The sequence below is a fragment of the Manduca sexta genome, chromosome 4 (assembly GCF_014839805.1).
Source record: "Manduca sexta isolate Smith_Timp_Sample1 chromosome 4, JHU_Msex_v1.0, whole genome shotgun sequence".
Lineage (NCBI taxonomy): Eukaryota > Metazoa > Arthropoda > Insecta > Lepidoptera > Sphingidae > Manduca > Manduca sexta.
Genome location: NC_051118.1, coordinates 9,394,235 through 9,414,845, shown reverse-complemented (window position 1 = coordinate 9,414,845; position 20,611 = coordinate 9,394,235). Strand labels below are relative to the sequence as shown.

At 35.0% G+C, this 20,611-nt stretch overlaps 1 protein-coding gene across 1 annotated transcript in view; it reads left to right on the top strand.

Annotated features, from left to right (window-relative positions):
- LOC115445302 (E3 ubiquitin-protein ligase MYLIP) overlaps window positions 1-20,611 on the top strand; it is a 34,632-nt gene that overhangs the window by 9,860 nt on the left and 4,161 nt on the right. The window contains exons 2-3 of the mRNA XM_030171524.2: window positions 17,937-18,697; window positions 19,759-19,975. Of these exons, the coding sequence (XP_030027384.2) occupies window positions 17,937-18,697; window positions 19,759-19,975 (978 nt within the window). The remainder of the gene's footprint in view (window positions 1-17,936; window positions 18,698-19,758; window positions 19,976-20,611) is intronic.

Here is a 20,611-nt window from a genome sequence, read left to right as displayed (position 1 = left end):
GAATTTACGCTCGGGGTTACCCGTACTACGTCACAGCATTCACCGTACTGGAATGAGATAAACCTGTTAGAGCGTGGTACTAATCACGTATCACTGAACTCTTTAATAACCAGCGTTTCACTTTTTTTTAAAGATTGATCCGGTTAGTACCTCTGTTATTTCAAGAGGATTACAAAAGTAATCGATCATATCGATTAAAAAGATAAGATTTTAAATACTGGCAGCATGAAAACAATATCTTTGATCAGACCAAATTCCAATTTCAAATTTTTCATATTGAGGTTCCGGTTCGTTAAAAAACCTATTAGTGCTTAAAGTACGCTTGGTAACAGATTAGATACGGCAATTAATTCGATGACTGTCTCAAAGTACATTTACCAATCAGATTTTAAGTGCAAGCGTTTTTAATCAAATCACTAGTACTTTGATAATTCCCAATTGTACGTCATGGCAAATTACAAGATATACTGTAGTTGTGAATTGGTTTTAATACAAGCAAACGTCTGCTCAGTGTGCTTAAAATATATTTAAAAACGTATGTAAATACGGAATGCAGTTAATGACATTATAGTAGGTGATCGTCAAACCTTGTACGTTAAGGTGGAACGTTGGTGCGGTCACGTAGCCAGCTAGCGCCGTCACGCACCGGCCCGTCTACCCACGCTAGATGTGTGAAAACTAATGTATCGGAGTTTGCATTAGATATTTCATTGATGTCACAATATTTTGAGGTTATTTATGACAACTCTTCTGAGATTTTGTCTATTTCATTGATATGTAGATTTATACGACCAGTTGCTATTGAAGAGTGTATATTTTTCAATTAATTGATGTGCAAGTTTGATTAAAATCCTTTAAGTTAAGAGTGAGATCCTGCTTAATCTCTACGGAGTTTTTACTGTCATGCATTGGAGAGGTCTAGTTAAAATGGCCCTCTGAATAATGGTACTGTATTCTATCAGGATTACCACAGACAAAGCGCGGTAGACGCTACACGACCTCGTAATTTTTTGCATTATTTTGTTTTAACTGGCGAATAATGTGGGAAACTAATAATACAATATTAAAATGCCCAAAACTCCCACATACGTAAAAAGGAAATTAATTGAGATATCCATATAAAGTGTAGTGTAGATTCACATGGTATTTTTTATAAATCCATTATGATCTGTTATTAGTAACAATTAGCTTTTATTTTAACTTCAAAGAACCAATTAGTTACTAATTAGCTTAGAATATACGACGAAATCAGTTAAAACATAATATCTCGTTATAACATTTTTATTTTTACACCTTTTGTGTCTATTCTAAACCAATGCAATTATATTAGATACAACTTCCATCTTCTATAGCAGGTCGTCATTAATGCATATTTTTACCAAAATGGAACTCCATAATTACCGAGTGGGTAAAATTCTAACACTGCCAAATATTAATTGTGCATTGGGAACACTTGAATGAACTGAAGCCAACAGTACTGGTCGAGATTTAAAATTCGAACGCGTCTGTTTTTTGGCGCCAAACGTAATAAAATTCGGTGATCTCATTTGTTCTAGAAATATAGATATGTATGTTAGATATTTAGATGTATATACAACAAGATATATCTCTCATAATTACTTCAAGGATAAGTCCTAGAAAACTGGGTAGATGCCAGGACACTGTAATACATGCAAACGAAATCATGGTTTGCGCAATTACACTAAAATCTAATTTACAACAAAAGGCTTTATGTATTATAAACAAAGAACTGTCTCTAAATAAATATTTGTCTGTGTTAAAATTATTCAGCACATCATAAGGAGCTATCGTAACACCTTGTTACGAAAGATTGTCTCCCATCGCTTCTTTAGGTGCACGATTAGATAAAGTACGCCAAAGTGGCTTGTTCCTATGATTCACGTTCCGGAGCCCACATGTGCATCCAGTAAGATACCGTTACATCCTGGCCATCAGAGAGGGACCTGTATCGGATTAAACTGTATTTTACAATGTTACAAAGTATGCGTCGCTTCTTCATGAGCAACATTTTCCAAAATGGTGGATTGTTTTAGCAAATTTAAATATATCTGATTAGTATGATTTTGCGTAGTCGAGAAGAAAACACAAATAAATTTTGACATTTACGCCTTTTCACAATCTTTGACGTTAATAGGAAACATAAAAAATTCATTGGAATGATATATCCTAGCAGTGGACTTGGGTGTTAGGGACACCATTCCCATATAGTATTTACATTGTATTAATATTAACGATTGTAGAAAGGAGTTTAGTTTGGCACCCCGGACCGGCATATCTCCAGTCTGTGTCAATGAGTGCAAGCACCTGATCATTGATCTCGATCCTCTTAAGGTATATTTATCCCTATTAGTCTGCGCTTGAGTCACGAAGCTAGCACGTGGACGTCGCGTGCGCTGGCCGCGGTCCAATGTTGCCACGTTACGACACAAACAAACTTTATTAATCGCTTTACGTACTGCTTTGTAGGTTATGTTTATTGTGTGTATGGAAACAGGAGTTATCTACATAAATGTTTTATGTTGTAGTGTTGTTGCCAGGTCTATAAACAAAGCATGAGCTGCCACGACTGTTATAAGCTCGCAAAAACTGTCTGAAGTGAGTGACAAAGCATTTTGATCCATAAGGCTTGGTGGGTTACCATAAGTTCTCGCGATCTTTACTTAACATCAAATGATTACAGATTCGTGACACTTTCATCTGAATTTATATCTGGAGGCAGCTTGTCATCTTACTTTCAACGAACTGATAGCCTGCAATTGCAATAATACAGTATGTCACCAGAAACGCTTTCAGTTTTTTGGTTCAATAAACATTTCACCATTGTGTGTACGTACGCATATGTATTTATGTCGCCAGATTGTTATCCTCAATTTGGCGGTTTATCTTAGTAGGGCTTAGGTATAAATGTATTCAGGTCTCTATAGTCTAAATTAGTTATTGATAATGCTTTGTTTTTATTGTTTTAAGGTTTTTATACACAAAAATAGTCAATGTGACATTCTAATACAACTTAGCAACTGTTCTTTTTGTCTTTATAAAACCAATGTCGTTACAGACTTAATCGTTTTTTTAGGAACTAGAATATTTCCAATATTCCATACTAATGGCCGGCAAACATCTTCAACACACTAAGCAAGTATAAGTTCACTTTCGTATAAAAAAATCACCACCACTAGGTAGCCTGTTCAAGGTGTTTGCTGGCTGACGTACTCCAGCCTAACTTAATCGGATCTTGAGAGAAAGAATGCACTGAGGATATTATGTTTTCTATTGTAATGGTCATCCAGGGTCCGTTAACTACGTCATTAATCATTATGCACATCGTATAACGAGCGTGACACCAATTAACCTCAGTAAGAAGATTTACAACGGAACTTGACCTTGTATTTATCTCATCATAAAGTACATTATTATTATCTATTAGTGGGGCCCACGTTGCCTTGCCACAGCCCGCCTTCTACGTAAACCGCACTTTATGTGGCACGAACCAACGACATTCTTTTTATTGAAATCGGTTAGAAGGTTTAGGGGATTAGTTTAAACGACATGGGCACCACCTATTGTAAGTTGTGCTATGCCTATAGCCTTCCCGCAAGTGCAAGCTATAAGTTCACATAGTTTAATCTTAATCGGATTAACGATATGGCAACACATAAAATAAAAAGTACAAAAACGAACTGTGCTATTTATAATTATATTTGATTTATAAAATCTGAACTCCGGCAAACCCGTTATGTATTGTTCGACAATTCTGATATAATTAAAATCTGTTCGAGTTTTAAGTTTTGAATTCGTTCGCCTGGAAATCCGCCGGACGCCATGACAGCTGCGAAACGCGCTAAAACATGTGCATTGTGCATCCTCGAAAAACCAGTTTCGTTTTCCTGTATTCCCTCATGAGATTATCTTCTTATAAAAATTAAAATATTATAAATAATTAATTAAAAATAAGGTAACAAAGTACTCAAATTATAATCTGAATGTTAATCGTTTTGTCCTTGTTTGTAACAAGACGGTGTCAAAAGGAACCAAGTCTCTCCACGAATCCTTTCTTTAAAGTTTAAGTTTGGCAACGATCATTCTGATAGTCTTCCAAGAGTGAGTGTCTACTGCCCTTGTTCAGCTATGACAACATGCCTTATATCTAATAACCCATTTAAACATCCTATTACGCAAGGAAATAACAACTTCAACGGCGATCTCAACTCTATCTCAGAAGGCCCCACCTTTAGACTTAGTGACGTCAATGACAAGCCAGCAAATCATTCGTAGACATTTATTTATTGCACCAGTATCATAATCCGCTGATAGCGATAAGAACCGGATTGCTCTGTCACTAATTATCGGTTTGGATTGTTTATCGTAATCTCATTGTGACGTCTTTTGTGTACAGAAATCGGTTGTCCATTATCGGTCATGGCTGATTACCAGAATATAATAAAATTGGCCCTGTATTTTACACTGTCCCAAAGCTGGGCACGGGCCTGTACTATTTAAAGGGTTTAAGCCTTAGTCCACCACGCTGGCTTAATGCGAGTTGGCAGAGAGTGTTTAGTAATTACTAATCAAAAACTAGGGAAAGAACTTAAAGTATTTGGCAATGACATTGTTGCTTTTGCTTCAATTGCAATTGTCAAAATTTTGCGTATAAAAAAGAAATACAGGTATGTATAACATCTATTGCTACAAGACAATGATTTAGTATAGAAGAAGATAAACAATATGTATATATAATTTAATCTCTTTGAAGATCAACATGATAAGACCCCGAAAAACAAATGTAAATCAACGAAATGACAAGTCTGTCAAGCTAAGGAATTAATGTCAAACAGTATTAAAATAATCAGTTTAATCCATAACACGTACATTTGATCTAACATCAAAATATATAACCCCCGCGACGTTTATTTCTGTTATAATTAGGTTATCTAAACTTATTCCAAGTTTTCCTTGACTTTCTGCGTTTAAAATATTATAAAGTAGAAAAACAGGTTATGTTATGTAAGAACATTTTTGCGACTGCGAATTCAAACCGTAGACCGTGCGTCGAAACGTGACTCGTAAGTCATCTCGATGCGTATGCGGACGCGGATGCAAAAGTTTTAGAACGTTATGAAACTACAATATTACATTATTCCTAGAAAATACATTATAAAGGTGAATATATTGAGGTTCGTTTTTCTGCACCTGTGTACTGTATGTATGGATTGACGAAAATCGTAATTTACATTTAAGACAACTCAAACTATACCGTGAAACACTGCAGGTGTTATAATTCGCCATCATTATATTGACAGGAATATAAATAAACATTTTAGATAGTATATAAACAAATTTCAAATACGTAAACAAACGTCTTAATCCATTCCCATTCGTGCAGGCTAGATAATAGTTTTTGATATAGCGCCCACGCAGATCTGTTTGATTCGATACAGCTATAGATCATGCTCCGAGATTGCATGTATATGAATAATAGCTTGACTTTTTTTTTATTTCTTTGCACTTAGACATCGTGATAACACAAAACGACCTAAGAATTTAAACCAAAAAGGCCAGACTGTTTTAAAAAAATATATCATTATTTAAAAACTCACAACAGTCTGTTGAATTAACATAACTTCAATCGTTTTAATGTGTGATCTTTTTAACAATCACAATAAAATCTACAAACGCTAACAACAATTAGACACGCATGCACACTTTATTTGCGTTTAATGTATTACTCAAATACCCTGCTGCCGCCATTATACGTATTACAAGAAACATGGCTGCCTTGTTTTCGCGCGAAAATCTATTATGCGCATTTAAATTTGCTCCATCTGAAGGACAACTAGAATAACAATAAATTCTATAATTTATGTTTGTCTATGTTTGCAAAGCAGAAATGTGTCGAGGAATTTGCGAAATAAAACTGTTATAAGTTTAATGCAAATATCCGCCATCTTGTTTTATCTGCAATGGTAACGTCTGTCAGTGGCATTTATAACAATTTGTTACTGGCTATTACAGTGATTCACTCGATTAGAAAAATTATTATTTTATTATCTTGTTGTTTAAATTGCGTTCTTTCCTGGCGCCTGTGCGTTGTTTCTTTTCTAAGATAAGTTCTTTTTTCTCTTAACAAAAAAATAATATGGAATGATGTTTATCAGTAGTATCTTTTTTCAAATGCTTCATTATTTTTAATTAGTCTATCTTTTTAATAAAAAGAAATATGTATGCTCGTAATATTTATTAAGTAGATTTTCAACATTTTCCATAATATCATAAAGATTTATAAACTGTTAGTGTTTCGTAGTAAAACATTTGACGGTGATATTTGTCAACAAAATAACCGCTGAAGCGTTTTCGAAGAATAAAAGAATTAGTTCAAGCAATATAGGTCACGGTTTGTTTTTAGAAACCCGATTGCAGAAGTACTATATTCAAATAATATGCAGTGTCGTGTGTTTATTATTTTGTATTACCGCCTCGTTGATGTAGTAGCAGTATAAACAGCTGTAGTCGAAAGGTTCTGGGTTCGAATCTTAAGTTGACCAACAATATTAGTAGTTCATGAAATGTTCAATTTGAATAATTTTATGTTTTTTAGAATTCTTCGATGAAAAGTTTGATTAATCATGAGTACAAAAGTAGGACTTCTGCCTATACTTACGAGGATATCGGCGTGAATGTTATTGTTATTGTACTAAGTGTAACAACATAATAACCAGTAATAAAATGAGCAAATATGGATGTTATCAAACACGAATGTTTTTCAGACAATCTTCGTAGATTGTCCTTACATAAATTAAAAACATGTAAATAATTCATCAATTGTTCAATGTTCCTGTAAGCCTTATTGCCCGGAGTAACTCCTTAATGTAGTACATCAGTCCCTTAATTATGGCTTTGCCCGGCGTAGAATTCTGCTTGTGACAAACATTTAGCCTACGATCTTGGATTTTGTTATTCTATCGCCAAAAACGGTGTAGTGATTTAGCATTTGCATGACAAAGTTACTTCAGCGTTTACAATAAATATGGATTATAGGATAATATTCCTTAATAACAATAATAATTTACCAGAACGTAATACGTAGGTGTCTAAATCAACTAACACGCAATATTTGAAGGTTACTTGATAATTTAATACATGTTATCTAAATGTAGTGCCCAAATTGGTAGCACCTATAACCTTTTTTGTTTATTATAATATTTATTATATTCTATATGTAGACTTGTGAGACATCATTATCCCAAAAATATGATTGTGGGCAAAACTTTGGCGATCGTCGAACGACGCAACGTCCGGTCCTACTTTGGTATACAGTCGTGTTTAGACTAGCAATTCCTCTCAGCAATATATTGCGCTACAATGTTCAGATGCATTTATGTAGCAATGATAGTATTAGCTCTGTATTATATACGGTCTTACTGCTCGGCACGGGCTTCCTCTACTACTGAGGGTTCAGGCCTCAGAGGGTTCAGGCCTTAGTCCACCGATCAACAACCAAACTAGGCTATCGCCGCTTATATAAGGCAGTATTTCAAAAATTATACACATGAATTCGCGTTCTTGGAAGCTTCAAAATTAGCAAAAAACAGCTTTCCGTGATTATTTACAAGGTACAAATTACTTCGTCTTTTGCTATCCCAAACGTTGAAGTCACCAGTCGCAACTCTGCCAACGCCTTCGAGATTACAGGCGTGAGTTGTGTGAAGTCATTATGATATGAACAAATGAGGCGCCATGCCAACTAAGTTTATCAATTATCAAACTGTGTTGAATCGGTCACCACAATAGGCCCCTATCAACTCCGCCATATTTATAATTGCCGTTGTAAATAATTAAAAATGGCGTCATTACAAAAGGTACCTACTAAATAAAAATATTTGTTGTGTAGCTTTATTTTCAAAACATTATGCGCAGTTGTTATAATATTATTTATATCCGTGTCATATTAGATAAGGCGAGAATAACAATGTTCAGGTAAACTTTTTGTTATTAATTAGGAATTGCGTTGTTACTTAGTATTGATCGGCCATGTTGGATCATCTGTGTTCGAAATTTGACCTCCATAAGTTAATGAAACGGCGGGAAACGTGGTCATGTCATAATTATTTATAGTATTGGTTAAAATAAATAATGATTCGTATTGTAATTGAAATAATTATTTGAACAACGAACGGTGAAAATGTGTTATATATTTAATTGAATGAAAACTTGCAATTGGTAATCTACAGTGATAAGCAATGTGAACGGAAAAGATACAACAAACTCATGGATTATTCAAGACAATTCTCAATATAACGTCAGATTTTTGTGTACTCTAGCGGCTAGCCAGCTCATTAATTCTGTTGACAATTATATTAAAAATTATTTAATATAACTGTCGACTGTACGACTACCTACGACTAACGACTACGACTACGATTGTACGACTAGCCCTCTACAACATTACAACCTAACTCCAAAAAAACTTTCAACCATACATAATAACTTGAACCCCAACAAAATCCTACTTAAAAAAAATTCAGTTCATGGTCTAATACTAGCTAATTGTTATACTAACAACACTATCACGCACAAAACCTATGGTACATATTTTGCCATGGATTATCAATAGAATAAATATTAGGCGGCTATCAAGAAATAAGTAAACATGCTGTGTAAATTCAGCAAGAGACATCATTATATGGTTACATTATACATTTACATGTTGTTGTGTACTAGAATAATTAACACAACGAATATAGCATTAGGCTTATAGCTTTATAAGGCATGGAGCTAAGTTTATGAGCGTTCGGCAGTATTCAGGAGAATTCTAGTTGTTCTAAAGCCCCCTTGGCTTATAAAAAAAAATGGTCCAAAACTATTTTCGAGACACAAGGAAATCATTGTCTAAATAAATTGTAATAGTACTGTTTACGTATATTATAGATAATGAAGCCATTTTTTTGGGAATATGAGATTTAAAGAGATATTTAAAAGAATTTAGAATATAAAAATTGCTTAGTTAATTGTCCAATATATATACAATTTATTTAACATATTAACATGTTGCACAGAAAATTATTATATATGTAGACAGTCTTTGTCCTCGTCGTGAGTCAATGTCAAAGGATTTCGGCATTTTATCTAACTGATTACTGATAGGAACATAATATGGATGATACGAGCTTTAGTATTTGTTTTTGTAATATAATTTATTTACAAAATAATATAAGATGAACTCCAAGGTTGAGATCCTTGAACATGCTAGGTGTTAATCTTAGTCAATAAGCCTCAAAACCTGGACCTGGTGCCTCTTTGATATATAAAAACAATAACTGTCAATATTAAAAAAATCAGTATAAAATGTGTTAAATTAAACAAAATTGAATTTAGTCTAATTTTGCATGACGTAATGTGTTATTGCGAAACTTCATGCATTTACACTGAAATATAATATTCGATAACAATAAACCAGATGTTTTGTAACTAGGTAATAATGATTGGGTTTTATCATGAAGTAGATATTATAACAAACTTTTCGAAGGCCAACACCTCTGTCTCCCCTGTGACTATAAATGCTGTAGTCTTAGAAACGTGAAAAAATAAACATAAAGAACCGCGATAAAATCCGTCAAATAGTTTTATTTCAATGAACATTCGCGTAAACATAAGAAATCAAATTATGATTGACGTTTTTAAAATAACAATTGATTTTCATACGCGTTTAGATTCTTTGTTTTCGCCAGAGACCCAGTTTAAATTCCGTTGTCGTTTTACAAACGAAATGTCATTAACCGAAAGGGTTGTGTACAATAATGTTTTATAAACAAATATTAACATAAGTTATTATTTTTAATTGTTATCGTTATACGCCGGCCTTTTTCAGAGATCATTCACCCGAGATAACGAGTCAATGCATCAATATTAATCATTAAAAATATGGAGCTTGCCTGTCAGTTTACGTGGAGTTGCTAATGGTTTATTTAGTCGAATGTTTTAGCAGAATATTTCCTATACACCCAATTTGTTTTTATTTTTTAATAAGTAGGTACTAAGTGTTACTTCCTAGTTCCTGCTCAATGTTCTTTGTAACCCCTATTCGTAAGTCTAACCTTAGAATTAATATCACACGGAAAAACATTTTGGATCATTTGCGTAATTGTTTAAATTATAACTGTTTAATTCAAGGAATCCGTATATTTAAACAATGTAACCTCTGTGAAGTTTATTGCTATCCGGCCGAAAATGTATTCCATTTTTGAAATTCTAATTTTATTTTTAAAAATGATTTCGACGGTCAATCTTAATTCGTTATTTCGTTGTAGGCTGGTAAGTTTTAATAAGTACCTGCCTACCTGCATAGTAATTAGTGGCCACTACTCGCGATTCACTCGTAGAATGCGTGATCACGCTCTAGACCCTCACGTTTCGAACCAAAGCATTTTGTATTCAATACAAGTTTGTTATAAATACGATATTTGATCGATTTGTAAGTCGGCATAGCGATTTTGACGGTACAATAGCTATGTGCTATCGTATGACATAAAAGCATTGCATCCCGGAAAATTCCCCAGTGCTTCAAATATAAACGACACACTTTCAAGGAACTGCTGTGTTTATAGCCCTTTTATCTGAGAATTTACAGCCCGGCTCACTAAAACACGGCAGATATAATTCGAGCGTACACAACCTTAAATACTTCCTCAGATAATCGTACTTGTATATGGGCCATACCAAGCCCAGTTATATTTGGCAGTATGCTGTAATGTTGGTAAACATACGCTTTGACTGATCCGTGGACTTATCGCTAAAGAAACATCACCGGACTAGTTGGGCGACCGATCGAGCGCGACTCCACGCACTCGCCGCGTGATACATGCAGTTAGACAGAGACAGAGGTATGCGTGAGAGCGAGACGCAACGCAAACATCTGGGATGCTACACGCAGCGGTGCCCTGTGATTTAATGTATTTTTTACAAGTTCTATTTTGACCACTTCGGAGACGCATTATAATGAAATCATTCTGCTATATTATCTAATATATCGGATGCACAAAATCTTGCGGTTGCATTTAAAAACCAATATGGACGAAAAACAATATGGCTGCCTCATTAATATATTTTAGAAAGTTTATGTTTAGACGCACTCCTCTACAGCTGATCGAACGGGCCAGCCTAACCTGCTCAATAACAATGTTAAATTTCATTGATCGATTTCCTTGCTTAACCTAATAAACCTGTTGAGAATATTTTAGAGCCCTGCTCTTGATAATAATACATATTATTTGAGATAAAGAGTACAAATTACGATTATAACGTTATTCCAAGTAAAACAGCTGCAAATAGTATACCTACCCTTGTAATTATTTTTCGAAAAACTAATTTTCATAATACTACTTATACTTATGCAGACCTATACAATTATTGACTGTATGACTACAAGTAAAATTAAGTCTTAGATTTTAAATTTCAACTTTAGGCGATTGTAATAAGGTTAATTTTGTATCAACTGCAAAGAAAAATAAATATCATTTAAAATTCTCATTAACACCCAATCAGGAAGTATATTACTGTATATACTCTAAAGGAGAAATTTAAACATTGTCCTATTTATAGAGATGAAAGGAATGTTTTGTTGAAAATAGTTTGTAAGTATCTTGGCAGATTCTGTGAGGTCAATGACTTTACACAAAACATAGGTAGAATATTCAATATATAAAGACCATGATATCATATACTATTATGTATTTTTGTTTTTTTTTAATCACTTTAAGAATATCGAAATTTCGAAACAATGTTCCCCATGTCCAATGTCGGTTAATTACTAACCTTGGTGTTTCATTAGTCTAGTCTAGTCATAATAATTTCTTTTGCAAGAGTAAACAGGGTTAAGTAAGGGTTAAGTAAGGGATTAAGTAGGGTTGCGTAGTGATATCGCCATTATTCGCCTCACGTTGCAGATTTTTTTCTTGGCACGGCGGAATTTACTTAATATGAAGTCCAAATATATGACGTATCGTTCTTTCAAATGCTAGTTTTCGGAAGCTATAGAAAAAACGCTGGCAACAGCTCGATTGTCACATGATCATCTCGATGAACACCCAACTGGAAGGGCGTGGGTTGGTAACTAAAGATTGAAGATGACAGGGTCTTATTTCGAACCTCACACAATCTCTGATGCATGAAACGCAACTAATCTTCACATATTGTTGGACATACCATCGCAGCCAAGACTGTTTCAAACATTTCTAAATGCAATTTCCAAAAGCAAGAAATGAATAATATCAATTATTCCACGCGCCTAGTTTCGACATTTCACTCTGCAATGTGTAGCGCGTAGAGTATTCCGAATGCAATGTTGGACGGAAGCCAAACATTTCATGCATTTTTAATATAACTTGCCTTTTCTCTGTTTGCCTTTGTTTTGCTGCCAAATTGGGCTTATTGGGCAACATCCCACTGGGGTCCATGACTTCTCGAGATACCGTCGAAATAAACGTATAATTCAGTTTCGATCGGATTTAAGTCAACATCTTAAGCTCGTCGCAATTTAATAAGCAGATATGAAAAACATCTCAATTAATATCTTAATTCACACCATATGCCATGTTGATAGCTTTGTTTATAAAGCAACGACAAACCAGCGGAGAACAAACTCTTCAACGACTACTTAAGTCGTCTATTAAATAGTTCTACACAATAAACAGCTACTTGAGATTCTACTTAAAGTTGAGATTGATTTATTAATACGTCCCTAAAACTCTCAGGTTTTCCACAACTTCAAAATTAAAATAACAACAATACGTCTTATACACCACTAGAACAAGATAACTGAGATAGAACGTATTATGATTGCTCTTCCTAGAATAGAAATCGAAATAACAGTGAAGATTTCCTTTAGTATTGCATATTTTTTGTCGTCATCTAATAGTCGTTAGGCGTAATGGAGGCCTTGTTTATGTTTCAATGATTTCCTACATCCATCACAATCATGAAACTGGACGATACTTCTAATTGTTATCATTATAAGAAGGTAGTTTATTCTCACCCACATCACGTCATGGGACAGAACACAAAGTGAAGGTGCCTTGGTTTCAACTCTGCCTAGCCGTAGATAGAAGGGTGGTGAGTGTGTGTAATCTGTGTAACTAGAATTCTGAATATTTCTGGAAGCTATTATCTCTCGTTGCTTTTGTCTCGGGAGAGAATTAATGGTACGAGTCATGTGCAGAATTTATGAAAAAAAAACCTAGATTTTGGTTTGGTTTGCGATAGTTAGTCTTTGGTCTTTGAGCAAAACCCTTATTCATGAACATTTCAAAGAAATCATAAACTCCAGACATTATAATGATATCCGCGTAAGTTCCACGAAACGTCGTATGTACCACGTGCCCGGAGGACGTCGACCCACACATGAACAAAAAGATCTGATCTTTAAGGACCAGTTCCGCGCCTATAACTGCGACGCTTGAGGCCTCATTGGAAGTGTTTACTGATACCTCTACTATGAAATTAAACAATTTATTAAAATGTTAAACATATAAAAAATATATTCTACCAAAAGTTCGGAAAGCAGTTTCCAAAGGACAAAAAACTCCGTTGCTCTGGTATAAAATAGGTACAGAGTAAAATACAAAAAAACATTAATTTACTTGCAAAATATAATACAGTATAATGTATATTATGATTAACATCTGATAGCAGTTAAGTGCTCAAGAGTCAAGTGTTGTTTATGGGCACTGACGCTTGTGAAGCGAAGGAACTGCCTTAGTCATATCTGCAAATACAATTTAAATATAGTGTCTATAATATTTACTAAGTACTTAATTTTAAAAATTAGGTATAACATAAAAGCTATGAATTTTATCCAGGCAATAAACCATATTAGAAATAGAAAGAATTACACGCTCGAAATCTACAGATTCTGTTTTAAATCATAAACAAGTTGTATTGTTTGTACATAAGATAGGTTAGTTTTATGTAATGCTCAAAGTACTCATTATCTTATTGAAAGGCGACACGTTGTTTACTACTATGCTCATTGACGTGATGTCTCCATGCCTGAGATCACTTTACAAACTGAGCAATTACGTGTTAAAGTTGAATCCACGGGTTTCGAAACAATGAATTTAGTCTGTGATGATGATGATTTGTTATGATTTTTGTTTGGGAGAAAAGTAAATTATTACAACCGGGATAAAATCCGAAAAATAGTTTAATTTAACGTGGATATCTTATTTTAAGATGTACGTATAATTCAGAAAATGACCATGGCCGAATCATTTTAGAAACTAGAAATAGTTGATGGATAACTGTACTTCTCTTCGCAATGTTGTCGTAATTTACAAACGAAATAGGGTTAGCACGATTCTCAATTCCCAGGATAACTGTTTTCTCGTTACGTAATTCCGCGTGGAATCAATGTTATAATACAAGCCTTGTTTGCATTGTTAAAAGAATACACTGCTATGTGCATACCTTTATTTGTTGAATGAAACAATTTGAACCTGTGGGAATGTTCGTTCAAACATGTGACGCAAGATGTCGCTTAACTATAAATAAATGTTTTTGCAGCATTATCGTGTTTATAAATGCTATGGTACTGGAAAACCGCAAAGTATAAAATATGACGTTATATACGTAGGCTACACTTTAAAACATTCATTTAATAATTGATTTCATTGAATAAAAGCAAAATAAGTACACTATTTTGTATTATATCTATCTATCTATTTTTAGGGCCAAACCCCAACCTGGTCTGTTTAGAATTACTTTACCTCCTTCGTTATTCAAAGTCGGTTAACCAGTCTATAATCCTAAATCCTATCAAACAATGCCCTTGTTCGGAAGAAAATCCGGATATATTTATTATATATAATCAAAAGCAGGTAAATATATACCTAGGCTGTTTCCTTCAAAATATAATAATTTGTAATTATTGCGGTAATAATATTGCATTTAAACAGGATAAATAAATAAAAATAAAATTATTCTTACAGGATCAATAAGGTAATTTAATTGTAGATGCGTTCTAAATTCTAATCTACAATTACTTTGGATATTGAAACCTAACACACTTCGCAATATTAAGTGATGAGAATTATATTTATTGTAATTAATAGAATAGTTTTACGAAAATGTCATTAAAATGGGTTTCGTTTTCGGAAGCGAACATTTTATATCAATGACTTAAATTCCTACAGCGAACTTCCCATTTTCATCGCTTTTGATTTCTAAATAATTCTTACTTCTTTTTCATAGTACCTCTGGCAATGATATGCTACAAGCGCCAAAAGCCATATTTATGTCAAGATTTCGCTTGTTTCCCGTTGTATAAAGTTGGCAAACAAGTATCGGCATTTCTGGGAATCTGGCCCGGGAGAACCTGTCCTTTGAGGATGGTACCTCGATTTTTGCCAAAATTTCCCCAGTGATTGTCAGTTTATTCATTTGTTATAAGGAACTCTGAAAATGCTGACTATTATATTATAAAGATACACAGTATCTATATATTATTATGTACCCCTTTTAAAGCACATTTCTCGGAGGGGTGTGAGATTTGGCATAATTAAAGTTCATACAGAGGGGTGTAGAAAAATAAAATGTATGTAAAATATGTGTACAAGTATATTAAATTCGATAATAATTTCGAACTACGGACCTGGACGGCTACTACTTTATAAGATATGGATAATGGTTTTAATACAGTAAAAAATAGAATTTCCGTTGTATGACTTCACTACGATATAACCTAAAACTATAAGTAGGAGATTCACCAATATTTCGTGATAAAGAGTGCTGTGAGATTCAATACTTTGCATTTCAAAACTCAGAGGTGATACATATGTATAAGTATATTGTTTTTTTAAATCCTCCATCTTGCTTACCTTTTAACATCGATAATCTCCAAAAGCAAACAATTTTATTACCCGGTTGCATTTTAACAGCTTTCTTAAGGTTATTGAATGACGCGCATTTTCCCTTGAACCTCAAATTAACCTATTTACTGCAAAATCTTCAATGATAGCCTTGAATTGCAATTTGTCAAAACATATCGGTATTTAGGTCAAACTAAATTCGCCAATTGTTCTCATGCATAATAACAGCTTTTTTATCATTTTCAATTATTATTAATCATGAACTGATTTGTGCAATGTATGATTATAGTGTCGCCATATGGAAAAAGGACGTCTACATACATTACATATGTGAGAGTCCGCCTGGGTAGGTATCAACGCAATGTCAATTTCTGTCGCCAAGCAGCAGTGTGTAGTCACTGTTGTGTTCCGGTTTGAACATTGTAGCCACTGTAACTACTGGACATAATAAGACTTATATTTATGTCTCGGGTAGTGGAATACCAAACAATACTTTATAGTTCAAGGTGTTGGATGGTGTTTCTACCGTTTATGGGCGGTCGTATCGCTGATCATCAGGCGAACGAGGACAGCTCGTCTTGTCATTCAAAGCAATAAAAATAAATGTACGGAAAAAAGTTAGATGCATTTTTTACTGATTACAAATATTGTTTATTTAACTCAATTTTGAAATAAATGTTAAATGTCTTTTTCCTTATGACTGCAATATTCAACTGTTATGTATGTAGATTGTTATATTATAACAAAGCACTTTTGGGACAGTCGTTTATAAAAAAAAAATATAATATTACATAACATCAAGTGTTCTTAGTAGAGTGTTTATACAATACATTTGCATATATTATAGATAAAGTTGTGAGTTTTAAGAACTTCGTATATTATATAGAAACAATGTGGACAATGAAAATACAAAATTATAAAAAATTAAAAACATTAACCTCAGTTCGGCAAGCATGTTTCATTAAAGAAAATATGTAGATATAAACATGTAAATATTTTATCTTTGATTTATTTGCAGTTACGTATTTATTAGTGTGATTTATAACCATGTTTATGTATACTGCGAATATATTTTATGAATTTGTTTACATATTCAGCAAACATAATTAACAAGTACAATATAATAGATATTATTATATTTATAGAATCATTTTGCAAAAAAAATACAGAATATAAAGTAATTCTATTCTAATTGCGTCCATAAATTCGCCTCGCATTACGCTTAATAATTTTAATTCATTGTAAAATCATATTTATGTCATGAGTCATTAAGCACATTATTCAAGACTGAAAACATGTTTGTGTGAAAATTCGCAGTTTTTGTTTCTCTACGGCGTATTTATCGGTTGAATGAAGTTATGTTAAATAAATTTGCATATTTATTTGCGGCAAAACTACGCTGTATTCTGTTATGTTTAGCTATAGAGTTGACTACAATACTACTAGCTCGACTCTTGTCTTACAAAAACGGGCCGGCATAATAATGTCGACTAGCCAAGGGTGATTATCTCTCGACCCCACTCCGCTTATCCTCAGGCTAAGCGCCGACTGCAGCAAAGTCACTTTCCCCACTCATTGTCAGTTATTAGATGATGTAATTGGATTAACCTTTTCATTATACCCAATTCCAATCCGGGCTAAGTCCTTTTTGTACAAGCATAACTTAAAAAGTTTATTGTCCATTCTAGACTTTAAATATCTGTTTCATAACATTACAGCAGGTAATAATATGTTTGAACTTCGGTTCGCAAACTTTCACCGAAAGTGCGCAGACGTCTCGAAGTTTTAGCACGCAAAGACTCAGTGATAAATTACAGGATTTTATATCAGTGGTATTGCTGTTGTAACACGCTCTTGGAAAGGGCTGAAATGTTACATAAATATTGTATTCGGTTCTATTTACCGGTATCGTTAAATTAAACCCACAAAACTGTACCTCTCGACAACTCAAAATCCGAGGCAAATATTAATTGCTATTCGTAGATGCGACGTAACGGTCCTCAGCCGACAAAACTGCAAAAAATATGTACAAATACTAATTTTCTTTATCCATTGTTCCAGGTATGCGAGAAGCTTGAGATCGGCGCGGAGTCAGACTACTTCGGGCTTCGCGTATGCCCCGGTTCAGGGCCCGGCAGGTGGCTCAACTTGCGGAACCCCTTGGACCCGCACCGCATCCCCGGCGGCCGGCTTGACCTGCGCGTCAAGTTCTGGGTGCCCCCGCATCTCCTCATCAACGAGCCCACACGACACCAGTTCTATTTACATGCGAAACTCGACCTTACTGAAGGGAGACTGGTCGTGGCAGACTTAGAAGTTGCAAGAAAGATCATCGCTTACATAGCTCAGGCCGAAACTGGAGATTGCGACCCTGACGTCCCTCCCACCCACATATACGAGGAGTGCAACAAAATCGGACCTCAAGGCGAAAAGCCAGAAGACCACGTCGACAAAATTATAGAGTACCATTGTGAAATAGCTGGAATGAGGGCTTCGCAAGCAGAGTACAGGCTTCTGAAGGAGATATCCAAGCTGGAGTCGTTTGGCGAGGAGTTGTTCTTCTGCAAGCCGGTGACGCAGTCCAACAACGCGCACAACTTGTATAGCCACCTGCTGTACCACAGACAGCAGGCGGAGGAGCCACGGGCGAGGGATGAACAGGAGATCGATGGCGGGGCGACTGTCGGGTGCTTGGCGACGGGTCAGAGCGTGGGCGGGTGCGGCTGCAGGCTGAGTACCAGCGTGGGAGTCAGCCCGCACGGCATCGTGGTCTACCGGCCCTCGTGCAACGGCGAGCAGGACATCGGAGTCGAGAAACAAAGGTTAGTTGATATTGGTCTGTTGCACATTCAAATTGTATGTATGACGCGAATTGGTATTACAAAAATTAGATCTATCACAAGACTGACATGAGCACAAGGTTTACATTAAACTAACAATTACTAGGAATAGTTTTTCTATTGGTGTAATTGTCTGCATGTGATTTCTAAACACGAATCTGTAATGTGCGCCCGAAGCGTTTACCGCGTGATGTTAATTTACCTCTCATAATCACAACCGGTCGGCAGGTTAGGTGCCTCTTACTACGTCATATTCTATAGCCCAAGCATTAAAGGTCACAGTATTTATCAGGTAAAAAATGGGTTTATCCAAGGGATTTAGTGTCTAAACCATCATTTTTCAAATGCCTTTTACATCATGAAGAATCCACACAAAAACCGGTCTCTTCAGCGTATAAGAAACTACTCTAAAGTCAGTAGTGCATCAATGATGCATTATCGGCGTTTCTTCCATATATATCAGGGTATTGTCCAACCTAACCTAACTTAATACAATCTACTTTATGGTTTACATTTCACGTTCACTCACTATGAACTGTCTGACCACGCCGTGATCACGAGCGGAGGTGTTTTTAAATGGGAACAAGTCTCCTTTGTTCAATAGATATCTTATTTGCCGGAGATAAGATATGGTAGCAAAACGCGACGATTGCTCGGTTACTGCGAAATTGATTTTTATGAATAGATGAATTTGAAACAATTTTATAGATAATACTTTGTGTCTGGGTAATAATTGAACATTCAAGAAATGTCTTTAGAGATAAAAGGGAATTGGTAAGGCGAGAAATTTGTGAAGCCTCCTCCTGTATCCCTTGATGCCACAAAGAGTTCAATTTATGTCAATTCTTTTAACATAGTACCAATTTCGGATATAAAACTGATATTGTAATTCTACTAAGATATGTTTGACTGTTAATCGAAGGTTTCTGGTTAAATCTCATAACGAATAGTCAAATACCAACACACCGAAGGTCGAAAGAAAACATGCCTAATATTCCTTTCTTTCTTCAAGTATTTTGTAACTTAAATTTACTTCCTTTCAGCATCCCCTACACCGCAATCCACCGCGCACAACCGCTCCGCCGCCTCTTCCAGCTGTCATACGTGACAGGCGAAGGAAACGAGGCCACTCTGCCAGTCAAGATGGCGACGTCAGGCCAGGCCGCCGCGCTCTACCGCGCCGTCACCGAGAAGCACGCGTTCTACTGCTGCGAGACCGTGCGGACTGATGTCACCGAGCAGTTCATCAGGGATTTGAAGGTAAGCTTGAAGACTTCAAGGGAAACGTGATCCTGTTCAGTCATTGGAGTATGACTTCTTAATGAGCGCCACGTACTTCTTTCCTAATTGATGAGTATCTATTCTACATAATCGTGTTAGAAGTAAGATATAGTTTTGAGAGAATACTCTAAAATTTCTTTAATAATAGAATGAACATAGCTAAAAACTATTTTCGTTATACGCAAATTCATTACAAACACTATCTAACAATTATAATTACGATTAACAATTAAGTCGTATCAACAACAAGCTACGTCACAAACAGAAGCGAAAGAGTCGACACATTGCATATCGGACAATAGTTAATATGATCATAATGAAAAAACACATGTGGACTTTGAACGTTTAAATATTAATCGAGGGGGCGTGTCTGGGTGACCTCCACGATTCCAACATTTAATGCCACGAGTTAGGCTATTCACGTGGATTAACTCGAGTTTTGAGGTTATTTTTGACATCCTCACTTTATGGATCTATGCCACGAAATGGAACGTAGAATTGTTTCGGAACAAATTTGGCAAAAAGATAGTTCGAATTTCGAATTAATATATCAATCGGAGTTCCGTTTAGAAACCTGCAGATTTACAGAAATATATTAGGGACGTTCCAAACAAA